The sequence below is a fragment of the Anastrepha obliqua genome, chromosome 1, assembly GCF_027943255.1.
Source record: "Anastrepha obliqua isolate idAnaObli1 chromosome 1, idAnaObli1_1.0, whole genome shotgun sequence".
Taxonomy (NCBI): domain Eukaryota; kingdom Metazoa; phylum Arthropoda; class Insecta; order Diptera; family Tephritidae; genus Anastrepha; species Anastrepha obliqua.
This window is the reverse complement of record NC_072892.1, coordinates 108,803,195-108,818,589: the sequence shown is the minus strand read 5'-3', so window position 1 is coordinate 108,818,589 and position 15,395 is coordinate 108,803,195. Positions and strand designations below refer to the sequence as shown.

The window sequence follows — 15,395 nt, the reverse complement described above, 5'->3', positions numbered from 1 at the left end:
AGATTTTTTCGTTGGAAGAGGACTTTTTTACTCAATTGCCTACTTAGTCCAAAGTAGCACTTATTGGCAAGATAGATTCTTCGTTGGATTTCAAGGCTGACATTGTTATCGGTGTTAATGCTGGTTCCTAAATAAACGAAGCAGGACATGGGTGCCAATACGCTAGTGCGTCGATTGTTTGACTGATGACAGTGCTTACTTCGTTTTGTTCTTATTACTGTTAGTTTTACCAACTTAAAAAAACTTTGCCGACATCATTGATTTCCTAACCTTGATTATCCTAAATTTTAAATCCCACCTTTTGCAAAAGGCGAAAATTATATTTCTTCCGATAGGATGCCTAATTTTGCGCCACTTTGTGGAATTACGCAGAGCGCTTGACGCAAAGGATATCAGAAGTATTTTGATTTTGAATATTTTATTTTTTTATGTATTTATTGGAGAAATGCTTTTAAGTATAACAGTATAACTCTAATTGTACTCGAACAACTCTTTGATTACTAAATCCTTCGATTCGTTTTTGTTTTTTTTTGTTACTGTTATCTTGATTTTTGGCTACTGACTGATTATGGCTATTATATTTATTAAGAAACATTTGTAGTGCCAGACATTTCGGTTCATTCGCGCCTCCTTGCAACGTCATCAACTGGCAAAAAAAATTTCTTCAAACGATCACACCCGCTACAAACAGTTTTATATTGCTATATTGGTACATATGTATGCACATATATTAATTTCTATCAGAGAGAAAGCTGCAGAGAGCCTGTGTGCAATACACATACATACTCACATATATGTATACTGAGAAAAATCGAATGTTTCAATGTATTTTATTTATAAAAATCATTATTTTGTATATTCAAGGGCAATACTACTAGAAGCTCGCCGTTTTTCTTGAACGAAAAACTGAAAATTCTGTCGATGTGCGATGCTAAATGGTTGATCGCGAAAAGCGGAATACGTATAAAATTCGTAAATTCGTGAATTCGTATTTCGAAACAGGCACCCGCTGCGTGTTTTCAAGTGTTAAATTGTCGCCAATAGGAGAAGTTGTGCCTTCGAACGGATTATTTTTGCTAAAAAAATTTTTTTTGTGTGGTTTGAATGTTGGGTGTTTTGATACTTAATATCAAATAAAGTGTGCTTATGTATAAAACAATTTAAATTATAAAATATCTAAATTTTAAATTAGCGCAGTCAATCCAAATAAATTGTAATTGAATCTAGAATCTGTTTGCGCGCCTAATAAATTGTGATGTGTAAATTGTGAATGGAGTGCAAGAAATAAAAAAGCAAAAAACCGTTTAAAATATGTACGCTTGAGTTACTATTTATAAAAGTTTTTATTCTGTAAAGTGAGAGAATTCTTGGCACCATATTGTAAATTCGGAAGGCTAGCGATTCAAGTTCAAATCAAAAAGTCAAAACTACAACAAAGCTAAAAACAAGCACATTTATCTGCGTGTATCTACGTGTAATGATATATTCGTATGTGTAGGCAGACACATTTTTTTGTAATCATAGGTCTATACATACATACATGCATATGTATTATTTTGGCAAAAATCAGTTCTTCAATTTTGCCCAAACGCATTCAAATTTATCAACGCAAGGCGGTTAAGGTCGCGCTGCCTACAAAAAATCATTTCTTTTTTATTGTTGTTAGTAGTGATATTATTTTAGTACATGTGCGTTTGTGTGTGTATGTGTGTGCGAATTGGTGTCTCCGCTTAAATGTGTTGGTGGTGTTGAAAATACTCAATTAAATTGAAATATGTGCACCTACACACATACATATATACACACACATGTATGTGCACTCAAGTCGTTAGTGAATTAATTACAAGTAGTTTAGAACATCCATCGCATCACCCACCCAGCACCCGGTGCCATCTAATACAAGTGGTGTGAAAATTAGCATTTTGATTAAATGGGGTGCTCTTTTGTCTGTGCCTGTCGTACTTTCCAATAAGTATGCAATTCTATAAATAATACAACATATAAATAATACATACAAACAATTTTACTAAACAAAAAAGCAATAATTTATTAATAAATTAAAGGAAAGAGACGATTGTCGCTTGAAATCTACCAAAAAATACACAAACATACATACAAATATATTCAAACATTTATGCACGACAATAAATAATAATAATAAATAAATAAAAAAAAAAAACAAATAGTACATATGTATATGTATATACATATAATCAAGTATATTCATACATATGTACATATAAAAGGAAATTATAAATATGACAAAAATTCAACATTCGATAAATTAGGAAAACTCCAACAACAACTAGCAGTTAAAGGCGAGTAGATTCAAAAAGAAAAACAAATAAAAAATATAAGCAAAAAACGAAAAACAATAAACAAACAGCAACTACAACAAAATTAAGACTCATAATAAAATTAAAAAAAAAAAAACAAAAACAAAACAAAAAAAACCTTAATCACCACTAAGGCGCAAAGTAGACAAAAGCAAAATTTGAATAAAATATATACATACATACATAAATATGTCGTCGCCCAGAAATTCAATTAAGAAAAAGAGCGCGACATTAACGGAGACAAAAACAGCAATAGATAAATCGAAACAAAAACAACAAACACCCACACCAGAGAGCAAATACACAAAGACCAAGGAACGTATAGTCGATGGTAAGTTTAACATAAAACAGAATGGACATACGAAAAAAAAAAAATTAAAAAAAAGAAATAAAAAAATTATAGAAAGAAAATAAATAAAAAATTAAATACAATAAAAAAGTTCTGTCTAAGTTCGTACCGAATCGACATTTTTTTAAGGCAGACCAATGTTGTTGTTGGTAGCCTTGCTGTAGCAGTGTTTGCAAAATTTGAATTTTTTAAAGGTGCAACCTACGATCCAACTTTGAAATTCTCCACAGTGTTGTTCTGGAAATGCTCAGTCGGTATGCTACTTCCACTATTCGTGTCAGTGCTTCCTTATTCCTTGTTATGATTTAGCAAAAAATGTCCAGGTAATGAACTTTAATCATAAATACTGTAGACCATCACAATTGCGTTAAAGCGCGTTTAAAACTCTCAAAAATATGTATGTTGATTCTAATTTTTTTACAGCATTTAAAGGGAATTACTAAAAAAACTTCAAACTCTTTGGAAAAACAACAACTAAAGCAACAAAAACAAATAACACACTATTTAGGCACTGTCAATAAACAATATGGCTTAATGTACTGCTTCAAGAGAGACAACAATACCACAGTCCTCGTTAAGCTCCTTTACAAGTGTTCTCACGGAAATTCTCGGGCTTTGATTTAATTTTCGGATCTTCAAGCGTTCTGCACGTCCAGTAATTTTAGTTTTCGATCTACCTGTACGCTTTTGCTTTGATCTACCCTTTTTTTCCTCTCGATTTATAATATTATAAACTATCTGACGTGTTACCGAAAACATTTTAGACAATTCCTGAACACTTTTACCCAAGTGGTAGTTATACAGGGTGGGCCATATAGCGTTTGCTTTTTAAACCACCTATTTTTTTGAGAATGGTAACACAAATTACATGTCAAATGTGTTCATAATTTACTTAAAGGTTTGACATTTACGAAATGGGACGCTATACGCTTGAACAAAATTGAGAAATATTGAAAACCTATTTCCAAAGTGATGAGTCTTCTTCTTCTTTTCTGATTTTCACATCGGTGGCTACGTCAATAAGCAAAATTGTTAGATTTGGGGCTCAGAAAATCCACACGTTACTGTAGAGAAGCAAATGCATCCACAACGAGTCACGGTTTGGTGCGGTTTTTGGTCTGGCGGCATCATCGGGCCATTTTTTTCGAAAATGAGCGAGGAGCCGCGGTTACAGTAAATGGCGAGCATTATCGTGACATTCTCAACGAGTTGTTTCCAAACATTGATGAGGATGACATGGACGACATTTGGTTTCAACAGGACGGTGCAACTTGTCACACTGCCAAAGTTACACTCGAATTTTTGGCTACCGTTTTTGAAAACCCAATAATCAGCCGAAATTTCGATATCCATTGGCCGTCTCGGAGCTGTGGTTTAAGCCCGTTGGACTATTTTTTGTGGGAAGCCGTTACGGACAAATGCTATGCGAACCATCCAGAGACGATTGATGCTTTAAAACACGAAATCGAAGTTGCCATTCATGAAATTGGAGCCCGAACAATCGAAAATGTGCTTAAAAATTGATTTGATCGAACGGCCTACTGTAAAGCCAATCGTGGCAGTCATTTCAACGATATTATTTTTATTCATAAATGACAATGTTCAATCTTCGAAATACAAAAAAAGTTTGAAAAAATATTAATTAGTTTATTTTTTATAGTCGATTCAAAAAGAAAATTTTACATGGCCCACCCTATAATATAATAATTGCGTAATATCAAAGGATAATATTTTGCCAGGCATTTAAAAACACAATATTTAAATTTGAAGTCCGAATAAAGCAAACATTTTTCACTGAATGATAAAACGAAAGCATCAAAGTGATCAATCTAAAGCAGAGATAACGGTAAATCGACGTTAATCGCGCTACACATTCTGAAGAAATTGAAAAAGCAAAATTTATTGTATATTGACAGTGTCGAAAAAGAGTGTTATTTGTTTGTGTTGCTTTAGTTATTGTTTTTCCAAAGAGTTTGAAGTTTTTTTTATTAATTCGCTTTAAATGCTGTAAATAAATATGAATCAATACAAAAAAGAAGTGCTATGAAGAGTGCTATTTTTTGCTATTGAAGTCGAAAGATTGAATTTATTTTCTATGTCAAAACTCATTATTGACATGCGGTATATTTAGTGCTTGAGAAACTGCCAGCATAAGAACAGCAGCATTAAAAAATATACTGTGGCTGTACTGTGAAAACAATAACTTTCCTGGGCACAATTTTTGTTTGCTATTCTGTACACGATTCAACAGCCGAAGCTATAGCACAGCACACATAATTTTTTGGCTTAGCAGTGCAAGATAATAGCAGATACAATAGCAATAGCCACAGCACAGTTCTAGCCTTTCTAAATCGCTATCGCTATGATGTCGTGCTGTAACAATCGTTGCAGCAAAGTGACAACACAGCTTATATTTTGTTTTTAGTACTATAAGTTGACTAATAAGTGCTAAGCCCTCACAAACCGTGGTAAAGTGCATAATCCCATGAATATCGAAAAGTTTAGTGTCTTTGCATTGAACTTTGACTTAGAAGTGCGATCCGGCGTCACAGCAAAGTTTCCAATTTTTACTTGCATGCATCTGCTGTGGCTTTCGCTGATAAAGAATGAGGGCATAGCATATCACAACTCTAAAAAAAAAATACGTGCATTATCTCGAACTTTGTAACTCTTCCCGAACTATGAGCTTTACTACATGCTGGACCAAAACAATATATGTACGTAGTCATTTTGAAACACAAAGCAAAATAATAGCAGTTACGGCAATCGTTGCAGCAAAGCGACTGCACAGCTTTAGTATTACTTTGCTTTCACTGTCTCAGCATAAATTTTCGCAGCAAAATACAGTCTATGCGAATGAAATGAAAAACTGAAAGCAATTTCAAACGGTGTATTTATTATCATATATTTATTTTTATTCCATAAGCTTGTAAGTTCTAGTGGCGACTTTTTCAAATTTCATGTAAAATATCACAACACTTCGTTGCCCTATTGTTGCACACTTAACATTTTTTCGACGAAACAGAAAAGAAAAAAGCAGCAACTCTAAATTTAATTCAATCTTCAGCTATAGTGACTTATTTACAGCAGCGAGAAGAACTACTTTCGAAAGAAAAGGCTACACGCTTAACTGCGCACTTCTTTTTCGCGAGTTGAGATAAAATCCATCATATGCAATATCAAAAAGTCAACAATTTTAATGCAGTGTTGGTTATCGTATGTATTAATTATAAAGGACCGTTTTCTTTTCTCACCCAGAGAGTAAGCTTTACTAACTGGGACGATAAATTGTTCCTCACTCTAAAGTGCCCATTGATTCTTTTCGTTTTCTCAGCAAATCTGTCAAACAAAAAATTGCCAATTATGAACTATGGCAGCACTCTAGTATTTTATTTTGAAATTACTGTTTAGACTTCAAACACTTTGAATTTAGCTATAAAATTGTGACCATCGATTGTTAAAATTTTGGCCAGAAAATTTTTATTTATCGACCAGAGACTTTAGTAAGTGCTTGAGGGAACAAAATATTGGAGATATGCCGACTGCTCTCTTTCGAAAATAAAAATATCTAAATAGTACGAGGGCTGCCTTTTATATGTCGGGATTAGAGAACAAAAACAAATTTTAATCATTGAAAATCACTTTATTGTTTTTCAAAATATTCTCCATGAAGATCTGTACACTTTTGCATGCGTTTGAACCAATTGTCGAAGCACTTTTGCCACTCTAAATGAGGTACCTCCAAAACATGCATTCTGAATGCTGCAACCGCTTCTTCAGGTATCGAAAAACGTTGACCTCTCAGTTTGTTTTTTACGTACGGGAATAAAAAGAAGTCATTCGGTGCCAAGTCAGGACTATACGGCGGATGACCCATTAATTCGATGTTTTGGGTGCTCAAAAATGCAGTTGTTTGAGCCGATGTGTGAGAGCTCGCATTGTGCTGGTGAAGAGTGATCCGTCTTTGGCGATTGGTTTTCCTAATTTCTTGGAAGACAACTGGCAAACAAATGGTTGTGTACCACTCAGAATTTACTGTTCTGCGTTGTTCTAGTGGTACGGTTGCGATATGGCCAGTTTTCCGAAAAAATAGGCGACCATTTGCTTGGAAGTGCTTCGTGCGCGAACAACTTTTGTTGGATTTGGCTCATCTTGAAACACCATACAGTCGACTGCTGTTTACTTTCGGGCTCATACGCATAAATCCATGATGTATCACCTGTTAATATGTCAGAGACGTGTTTCGAAGCCACGCGATCATATTTTTTGAGCATTTCCTTCGGCCAATCGACACGAGCCTTTTTTTGAGCAATTGACAAATTGTGTGGGATCCAACGCGAACAAATTTTTTTGACAGTCAAATGTTTATGCAATATTGAATGTATGCTGGTCCCACTAATGCCTAAGATTGTCTCAATCTCACGATAGGTCACATGACGATCTTGCAATATCAGTTCGCGCACAGCATCAATGGTTTTCGGAACAACAACTGATTTTGGACGACCTTCACGAAATTCGTCTTGGAGTGAACTACGACCACGATTGAATTCACCATACCATCGATAAACACTGGTCCTTGATGGAGTCTCATCGCCAAAAAATGAATTAAGTTCATCCATGCAATGTTGCTGCGTTAATCCACGTCGAAAGTTGTAAAAAATAATCGCACGAAAATGTTCACGATTTAATTCCATTTTTGGACTGAGATGAATCTTTCAAGTTACGAAAAACAACACAAATAGCTCTGGTATTTCAAAACGTTCTGAGTACATAAAAGCCAAAAAATGTCAAACTTTGCGATACAGCTTCTAGTTGCCAGATTGCAACACCAGGGTTGCCAAATCCCGACATATAAAAGGCACCCCTCGTATGTGCAAGTTTGTAGAATATTTGAGAGTATCGAAAAAAGCTGCTTGATTTTGCGTTTACAGTCAAAAGTGTAAAATAGAAAACAGTAATATTTACTTAACATACTTTTTGTATATTTGATCTGTTTTTTTTTAGTTATTTTAATTTCTAAACTTTCTAAAGCAAATTTCTGTATTTGCTTCAATTTTAATCAGCTGTTTACAGCCAATTGCTACATTTGCTGGCGAATTGTTGTGTGTAAAAGAATGCCCAACGTAAATTTACAGATTCCCTTCATAACAAAATGACAATGTATTCTCTCAATTTCGCCATCTTTATAAGTGTGTCGGGACGCGAACGTCAGTTGAGTTAAAACGTCTTTGTGCTTCCCAACAAAGTTCACTAAGACTACCTGCATTTTGCATGTAAAGTGTTTGCCTCTTTTTTACTTTTGTTTGCCTTCATTTTAGTCTTACTCAAGAACATTGTACAGATCCATAAGTAAAAACATTCTCAGCTGGTCATCAAAAAATGCCCTCAGCTGAGATCACCTGATTTAAAGACGCTGTTTTATGTAACATAGCTGTATAAAAAATTATAAGATTTCATAGAAAATCGTACCACAAAGTTTAAAAAATGTCGTACAAATCTAGATATTTTGCAATAAAAAAGCATTATTATAGCTAAAAAATATTAAAGATATTACTATGTATTTTTTCGATATTCTATTGTTTTTAATGATACCGTAAAAACTCTAATTTGGCATAGCAACCCCGCCAATGCACTCAAGCAAAAAGACCAAGTACTCTCACCATTACACACTCAGAGACCTGTCAACATGTCACCAACCTAGGGTGATTTGTTTGTCTGCATATTATTCAAAATAGTCCATTTGGTAGGGTAAGGCTTCTGCAGTTGCCCATATGGCGCTCTGCCGCTTTATTGAATATTTTCTGAACGCAATTTGATGAAATTTTTTTGCTTTCAAATTCATTGTTTGAAAATACCGAAACGAAAAAATGTAAACTTGTCTATCAGCTGTTTTGTGTTTACAAGCAAAGCAGGTGCCGCTATCGAAGCGAAAAATGTTAGGCACTGCATGAACGGTGAGTTAACTTTCCTTGATTGCTATGAGCGATATTTGCTGAAAGCGTATCATAAGTCAAAACTAAAATTAAAATGTAGAGAAAATGGTTTTAAATTTTACAACTTGGTATGCTTCTTTAAATAAAAGCAAATATAATATTTACATATTTGCATATTTCCATCTACTGAAATACATCTGTTAACATGTCGCCATGGATTTTTTACACACACAATGAATTTTTTTGTGGTCAATACTGGATATTAGCATAAAAACAATTTTTAGTTTGGACTACGACATTCTTACAGTAAATGAGCGATATGCACCTACGATTCCAAATACACAATGTGGATACGGAAAGGTGCAATAAAGAGAAGGTAGATTTGTTTGAAATATTTAAAGTTGAACTCCCATTTAAATTGTTTTTCATTTAAACTGAGCTTAAAGTCATAATGAAGATGTGCAGTCCACTATAAATGTAATTAAAATTATGTTTAAATAACCAAGTTAAACTAGGTTTAATGCATCAGCTGTTTAGCCTCCTATTCGCCTGCTCGCTGGTTCGCCTTTTAGCCGCACTATCCTGTGAAGAATTCTGCATGAAGGCCTCGACCCATTCGCTTATATCATTGCATTAACTTAGTAGATAAATGACTATTTATATATGGATTTTTATTTTACTTCAAAAGCCATGAATATTTTCGCATTTCTATCCCGATGGCTTTATTAGCTACCAAAATTTCAATATTTGGGGATCGAAAAATTCACGTTTACCATAATGTTTAATTGTTTGGTGCAGATTTTGTAATGGCGAATAAATATGAAACAGAAAGCTAAATAAACTAATTTCAACACTAGAATATGACATTTTTATAGTCGGAGAAAATAGCCACTGGCCTTTTCTTCACTGAAATTTTTTTTAGCTAATCTGACGGCACGCTTTTTACTCATCCTAGAAATCGAATTATCTTTGTACGAATGTACACTTCAAGGAAGGTTCCTACTATCTTTATACGTTGCTATAATTTCTTTGGCCGTGGCGGTTTGCCTTTTTATTTTATGCTTGAATGCCAGTTTTTCTTTTGTTCCGTATGTATTTGCCTTTCCTAATAGGCAGAGATTATTAAGAATTCAAAAAGCAATTAACCTCGCAGAAATTCACTTATTGTTATTTTAAAGGTGCAATTAAATTATTTTCATTCAGAAAAAAAAATATTGCTTATATACAATTAGTTACATGGTAAATCGGATGTATACTTCTTCTTACTTTTCTTATATTGGACTAATTGGAGAATAAACAAAAGAGCTTTTTCGGTATTTTTTTTTTTTATTAGTTTTTATAGTAAATAAACTCAAATGAAGTAAACAGAAAAAATGTATTTCTTATGTAAGAAAAATGAATGAAATATAGATTTAAAAATTAAGAGTTGAACAGAGTTTATATTTGTTTGGCTGACTGTTTTTCTTGATAATACTCTTTTTTTTCTGTCACTAGGGGCTAATTTTTCTTCCATTCTTGCCGGAAAGAATTTTTTTTTTAATTTTTTGTAAGTTACGATATGTTTTCCAATATTTATTTCTAAAACACTATACATTGCCACAGAAACAGACTCATTTGAAATCTGGACAATATCCACTCTTGCACAACATGAGCAGAAAGTTTTGGATTATTGCCCTGGTAAAAGTGGAACTTGCCCCGGATTAACAAATTAGTTGCAGAGTAAGCATTTCTCAGAAATAAAAAATGTTATCATGAATTATTTGGTTTTTGAGAATAGGCAAATTTTTTGTTATACGCATTTGTATGAGAGGTTTTTGTGAGCCTAAATGTTCAGCCGCCGTAGATGAATAGGATAGAGCGTTGTGACTTGGTCGTGAAACAACAATTGATAGAAAACGTTTTTTCAAATAATGGTCGCTCTTCCAAGAAAAAGCTGATCATAAATCTATATATGCCTCCATTTGTGAAAAAATTCTAAAAATTTTCAAAATCCTGGAAGATTTGAATTAATTTTTCTTATGAATCTTTTTTAATAAAATATTTTTGTGAAATTCGAATGGATTTGCTTCATATTTAAAAGTATAAAAAAATGAGCAGTTTTATAATTAATAAAAAGTCCAAAAAACTCACAAAATGTATGTCTTTTTTTCATTTATTTGGCCATTCGCCAAGTTTATTAAACATAATTTTCAAATTCCTTTTAATTTTCTGTGTTAAAAAAAAAATAGTAATAATGCGAGAAATGTGGATGTTCAAACTTCCGGAGATACGGGATATTGAGTCCGTTGATAAAAGAGAATCTAACTCTTATAAACGAATTTCGCATGCTGGTTACAAATCATTAGGCTCACAATCTCTTCATCAAATAAAAGGCATTGAAACCCCTAAAGTTAGTGACTTTAGCCATTTTTGAAAAATTGTAACTGGGACGTGCTACTATTTGCATCACATATTACTTTCAGTTAAAGTGAAATGTTTGCTCTTTAGAAATTGCTAAGGGCTTGTAATTAGGAAACAAATGACCAGCTTCAAATGATATCTGCATCAAACTTTTGGTTGCGTATACGCCATGTAAGCCGAATAGACCGAGTGGAGGGGAAAAAGAGAGCAGTCGACAAATCATTAAACTTATTTTAAATGGGAAAGTTCAATTTCTGATGAAGAATATTTCAGAATTATGCTCTTCTTCTTTTTAATTATCAATAAATACATTTTTACGGTAAAAAACTAACTACATGTAACTTGTACTTGTACTTAGATATTGCATTTCATACACCATAAATGTTTTTTCAGCACACATTGTTTGAAAATCCGGCTTGTTGAAAATAAATTCGATTTCAATGCGACTCTGTAGTAAGGAGATAATACAAATTGTTTGCAAACATACACACTAACATATACATATATACACATTGATATTGTCTGAAGTTTGACTACTTTCAAATTTCTTAAGTGAGTTACTTAACTATAGCGATTTGAACACAGCTATATTATTATATATGAACAAATTCATTTAAATATTCGTTCATAACACTTTGAAATAACCTCAGTTATATTTAAAATTGATATTTTATCAAGTTTCTCGCCAAGTAGTTGTGCACATCTTACTTTTAGAATTCCGCCTTACAAACCTTTAGCTAGTGACAGAATTAGCTGTTATGTTTTGCTCTGCATTCACTCTGAAAGTCATCTCAAAAGCTCAAAAGATTAAACAATCTCTGTTGAGAGAAAAACTGTGAGCACTACGGAAGTAGGTCGCAAGTAAAAACAGCTACTAAAAGAAAGCAAAAACAAAAAAACAAAAACAAGTATGAAAGAGTGAATTTTTTTTTAACATTCTCAAATAAAAGTAAAATGTTATATGTTGCTTTAGTTAAAAGAGGGAAGCATGTGGAATAAAGAATAATTTTGATAGAATTTCTTATATACAGCTGCATTTGATGAGCTCCGCATAGCGGAGAGGAAACTTTTGCTAAATAAGCCACTTTTTTCGGCAAAATTTTAACTGATAGCCTACTTGCTACACCTATTATGAATGATTATTCGTCTAACACTGTTGCCAAGGAACTGGCGCACAAAAGCGATACGTTGATTGATTTAGAAGCATACCCGAAAATGCCGACACTGTTGGCACTACCTATAAAATATCAGTTTTAAATTTCGTATAGTCAAGTGCGAAATGATTGAAATTTCAAAACACATAGCACTTCTCCAAGAGCAAAATATATTGAACACTATATTCGATAATTCTTTTTAAGTAGTTTTTGTTTTTTTTTACTCTTCAGTCTCTTTTACCTTCGAAGATAAAAACTTCCGTGCTATGGTTTGAACTATCACTCTGCACAGCAATTAGCACAAATAATTTATGAACAGCAGAGATTGATCGCTTTCGCTTTATTTATAAATGTGTGCATATGTTATGACATACATACATATACGAGTTTGTATCGCACCTACTATGAAAAGTTGCTTTTGAGTGGATGAGGAACATGTAGGGGTTCGTCGTTAACGTAAACACACCAAGTGAAATAAGTTGCGTGGTCATAATATCTTGAATATTCCTGAATGAACCTTAGCACTTGCACTCCACCGATCACGCTGATTTCCACTTACTCGATAAGCAACAAGCAATGATAAATTTGCAAAACAAAATAAAAAAAACCGGTGAAAGCAGACAACAATAACAACCATATACTTATACACTTTTTTTGTGGTTAAATATCTGCAGGAAAAATAAACTAGTACTGAATTAGTGCTCTTCGAATGAGTCCAACCAGAGGCATGACAAATTTGCGTTCTTTTCTTTTTCATATAAATATCTGGAGAATTTTAAATGGTGATGCCCTTAAATGTGTCAATTATTCTCCCCTACGTGATTTGATAGCTAGTTTTAGTGCACTCTTCATGACTTTTCCGATAGCTTAGAAATATGTAGTATTAAATTAGGCAAATTATATGTATGAGAAATAAAACTTTCGCAATAGTGGATAGGGTTAGAGCATTCTTGGGGCAGATAAAAAAGAATTAAAACTTACACATAATGAATTCGAGTTCTAGTCTAACTCGAGTTTACTCATCGTCAATGAAACATTTTTTGCTAACATAAAATATATATTTTTTAATTTATATAAATAGTTTGATAGCCTATTTCACCCCATCATTTGACAATTTTAAGCCGACTTTAACTTCACTACGACTATGTGCCGTAGCAACCATACTTAGCAAAATAAGTTTACTTCTTCACATTGACGCTTTTCCTCTCAGAAGATATATGCCACGATTCAGTTAGCAGGTTTTTTTCCGCTAACTCAGGTTTGCTCTGCAGAGATATGTATCTAGCTCTTAAAGAAAATACAAAAAAACAGCGACAAACTTAAGTTTACTTGTTCTCTTGTGATCACAAGCGACTGGTGCGGGTGGTTGGTATGATGAATTGTCAGCTTGTTGGCACGCTCAACAATTTTCTTCCGCTTTTTGGATGATAAGCCATGAGTAAATTTCACCTCTGTATTCGCGATTTTTCATCAAAAACACTTCCAATTCCCGAAATTGGAATCATCATTTGAGTACTACGAAAGTACTCCTTACGAGTGTACTAATACCCCCCAGCGCGCCCTACACTTCTATGTGTAATAATGTTATCTCTCCTACTTAGTAGAGCTAGTAAATAAAAAGCTTTATTTTACCATCGATGTGATGGAAATCTTTATTTAACCTTCACGTGTTTGCCATTTGCAAAAATTATAAATATCCCGATAGAGTGATTAATTTTGGCCAACCTTGTTTAATAAAATAAATAAATAAAACACATAATTGGCACACTTCTGTTAAGTGTTTGGCCGAGCTCCTCCTCCCATTTTGTGGTATGCGTTTTGATGTTGTTCCATAACCGGAGGGACTTACAGTTTTAAGCTGACTCCGAACGGTAAATAGTTTTTATGCGAAGCTTTTTCATGGCAGAAATACACTAAGAGGCAATGGCAACCTTTCAAGGGGCGAACGCTATTAGAAAAAAACTGTTTTCATAATTTTGCTGATTCATGCACGGAGACTCGAACCTACGCACTCCCGAATGGCAGTAACGCACCAACTTATTCGGCTGCGGCTTCCGCCAATAATGAAAGGGAAAATTAACAAATCTCGGTTAATGACATGAGTTCAATCCCAGAGAAGTTTTTAAATGAAATTAGTTGTTTTATTCAATGTAATCTACATCTCAGTAATGCTTTTCCTATTGCCTATTTATAAATTCCATCCCTGAAGTGGGAATCTGGAAGAGCTGCAAAACAAGCTTCCATCATTTGATGAAAAACGTTTTCTACGCATGAATTTTTTTAGGTCTGGAAACATATGGAAGTCGCTAGGAGCTAAATCTGGGGAATACGGTGGATGCTCTAACAATTCGAACTTTAATTCGTGGATTTTAGCCTTTGCCAAAACGCTCTTGTGACACCATGCATTGTCCTGATGAAAAAAAATTGTTTCCTTTAGCAAACTGTATACAACTGTACACAATAATATTCAATATTTATTGTTTTACCAGTTTGCTATTAATCCAAAAACAAAATTTCTCCCGTATCCCAAAAAACTGATGTTAACACCTTCTTGGGCAATTTCTGGACACGAACTCTTTTTGGAGACGAAGAACCAGGTTCACACCATTCTTCAGCATCTCGTTTTGATTTAATTGATTGATTGAATTGATGCACAAAATTTACTTTATCCCTTTGAAAACGCTATAAACGTTGCTGAGAAAGTCGCACTGAAATGTGTTTTTATTCCTTTGCTAGCGAATGCGGCACCCTCTGTGCACATAGTTTTCTGAAACCCAATAATTCAGTCCAAATATTGCTTACCCTGCCCAATGAGATGCTCATTCAGGAACTCGACGATTTTGCAATACGATATGGGTAGTCTTCAAGGCTTGTACTACTACGTTTAAATTCAGCAACCCATCTTTCTATTGTACTAATTGATGGGGAAAAGTACTTTTAAACTTGCAACATTCGTTCATAAATTTCCTTTGCTTTTGACCCTTCCAAAAATAAAAATTCAATCACTGCACGATACTCGATTTTCTCCATTGTGGAAAATACTGTGACTGTCGATACTAAATGGCTCGTGAACAAAGAATGAAAGTCCAATCTGCACTTTTTCCTGTCTTTCAAAGATCTCACGTAAAGTTCTACTGGGTATACATTTATGCCCATGTGTATGTATGTTTGTATGTAAGAACATACTCGTACAGAAATAGCATAGTAAAAATAGTAACAAATA

General features: G+C 33.7%; 1 protein-coding gene across 9 annotated transcripts in view; it reads left to right on the top strand.

Annotated features, from left to right (window-relative positions):
- Nucleotides 1-931: 931 nt before the first annotated feature.
- Nucleotides 932-15,395, top strand: part of LOC129235503 (serine/threonine-protein phosphatase 2B catalytic subunit 1) — a 58,462-nt gene continuing 43,998 nt past the window's right edge. For 3 of the 9 annotated variants that reach the window (XM_054869382.1, XM_054869374.1, XM_054869381.1), the window contains exons 1-2: nucleotides 932-1,138; nucleotides 2,289-2,667. In XM_054869382.1, the coding sequence (XP_054725357.1) occupies nucleotides 2,526-2,667 (142 nt within the window). In that variant the 5' untranslated portion in view covers nucleotides 932-1,138; nucleotides 2,289-2,525. Of the gene's footprint in view, nucleotides 1,139-1,189; nucleotides 1,489-1,643; nucleotides 1,662-2,288; nucleotides 2,668-15,395 lie in introns of those variants that run through there. The other 6 variants (XM_054869377.1, XM_054869375.1, XM_054869380.1 and 3 more) reach the window with 6 other exon arrangements.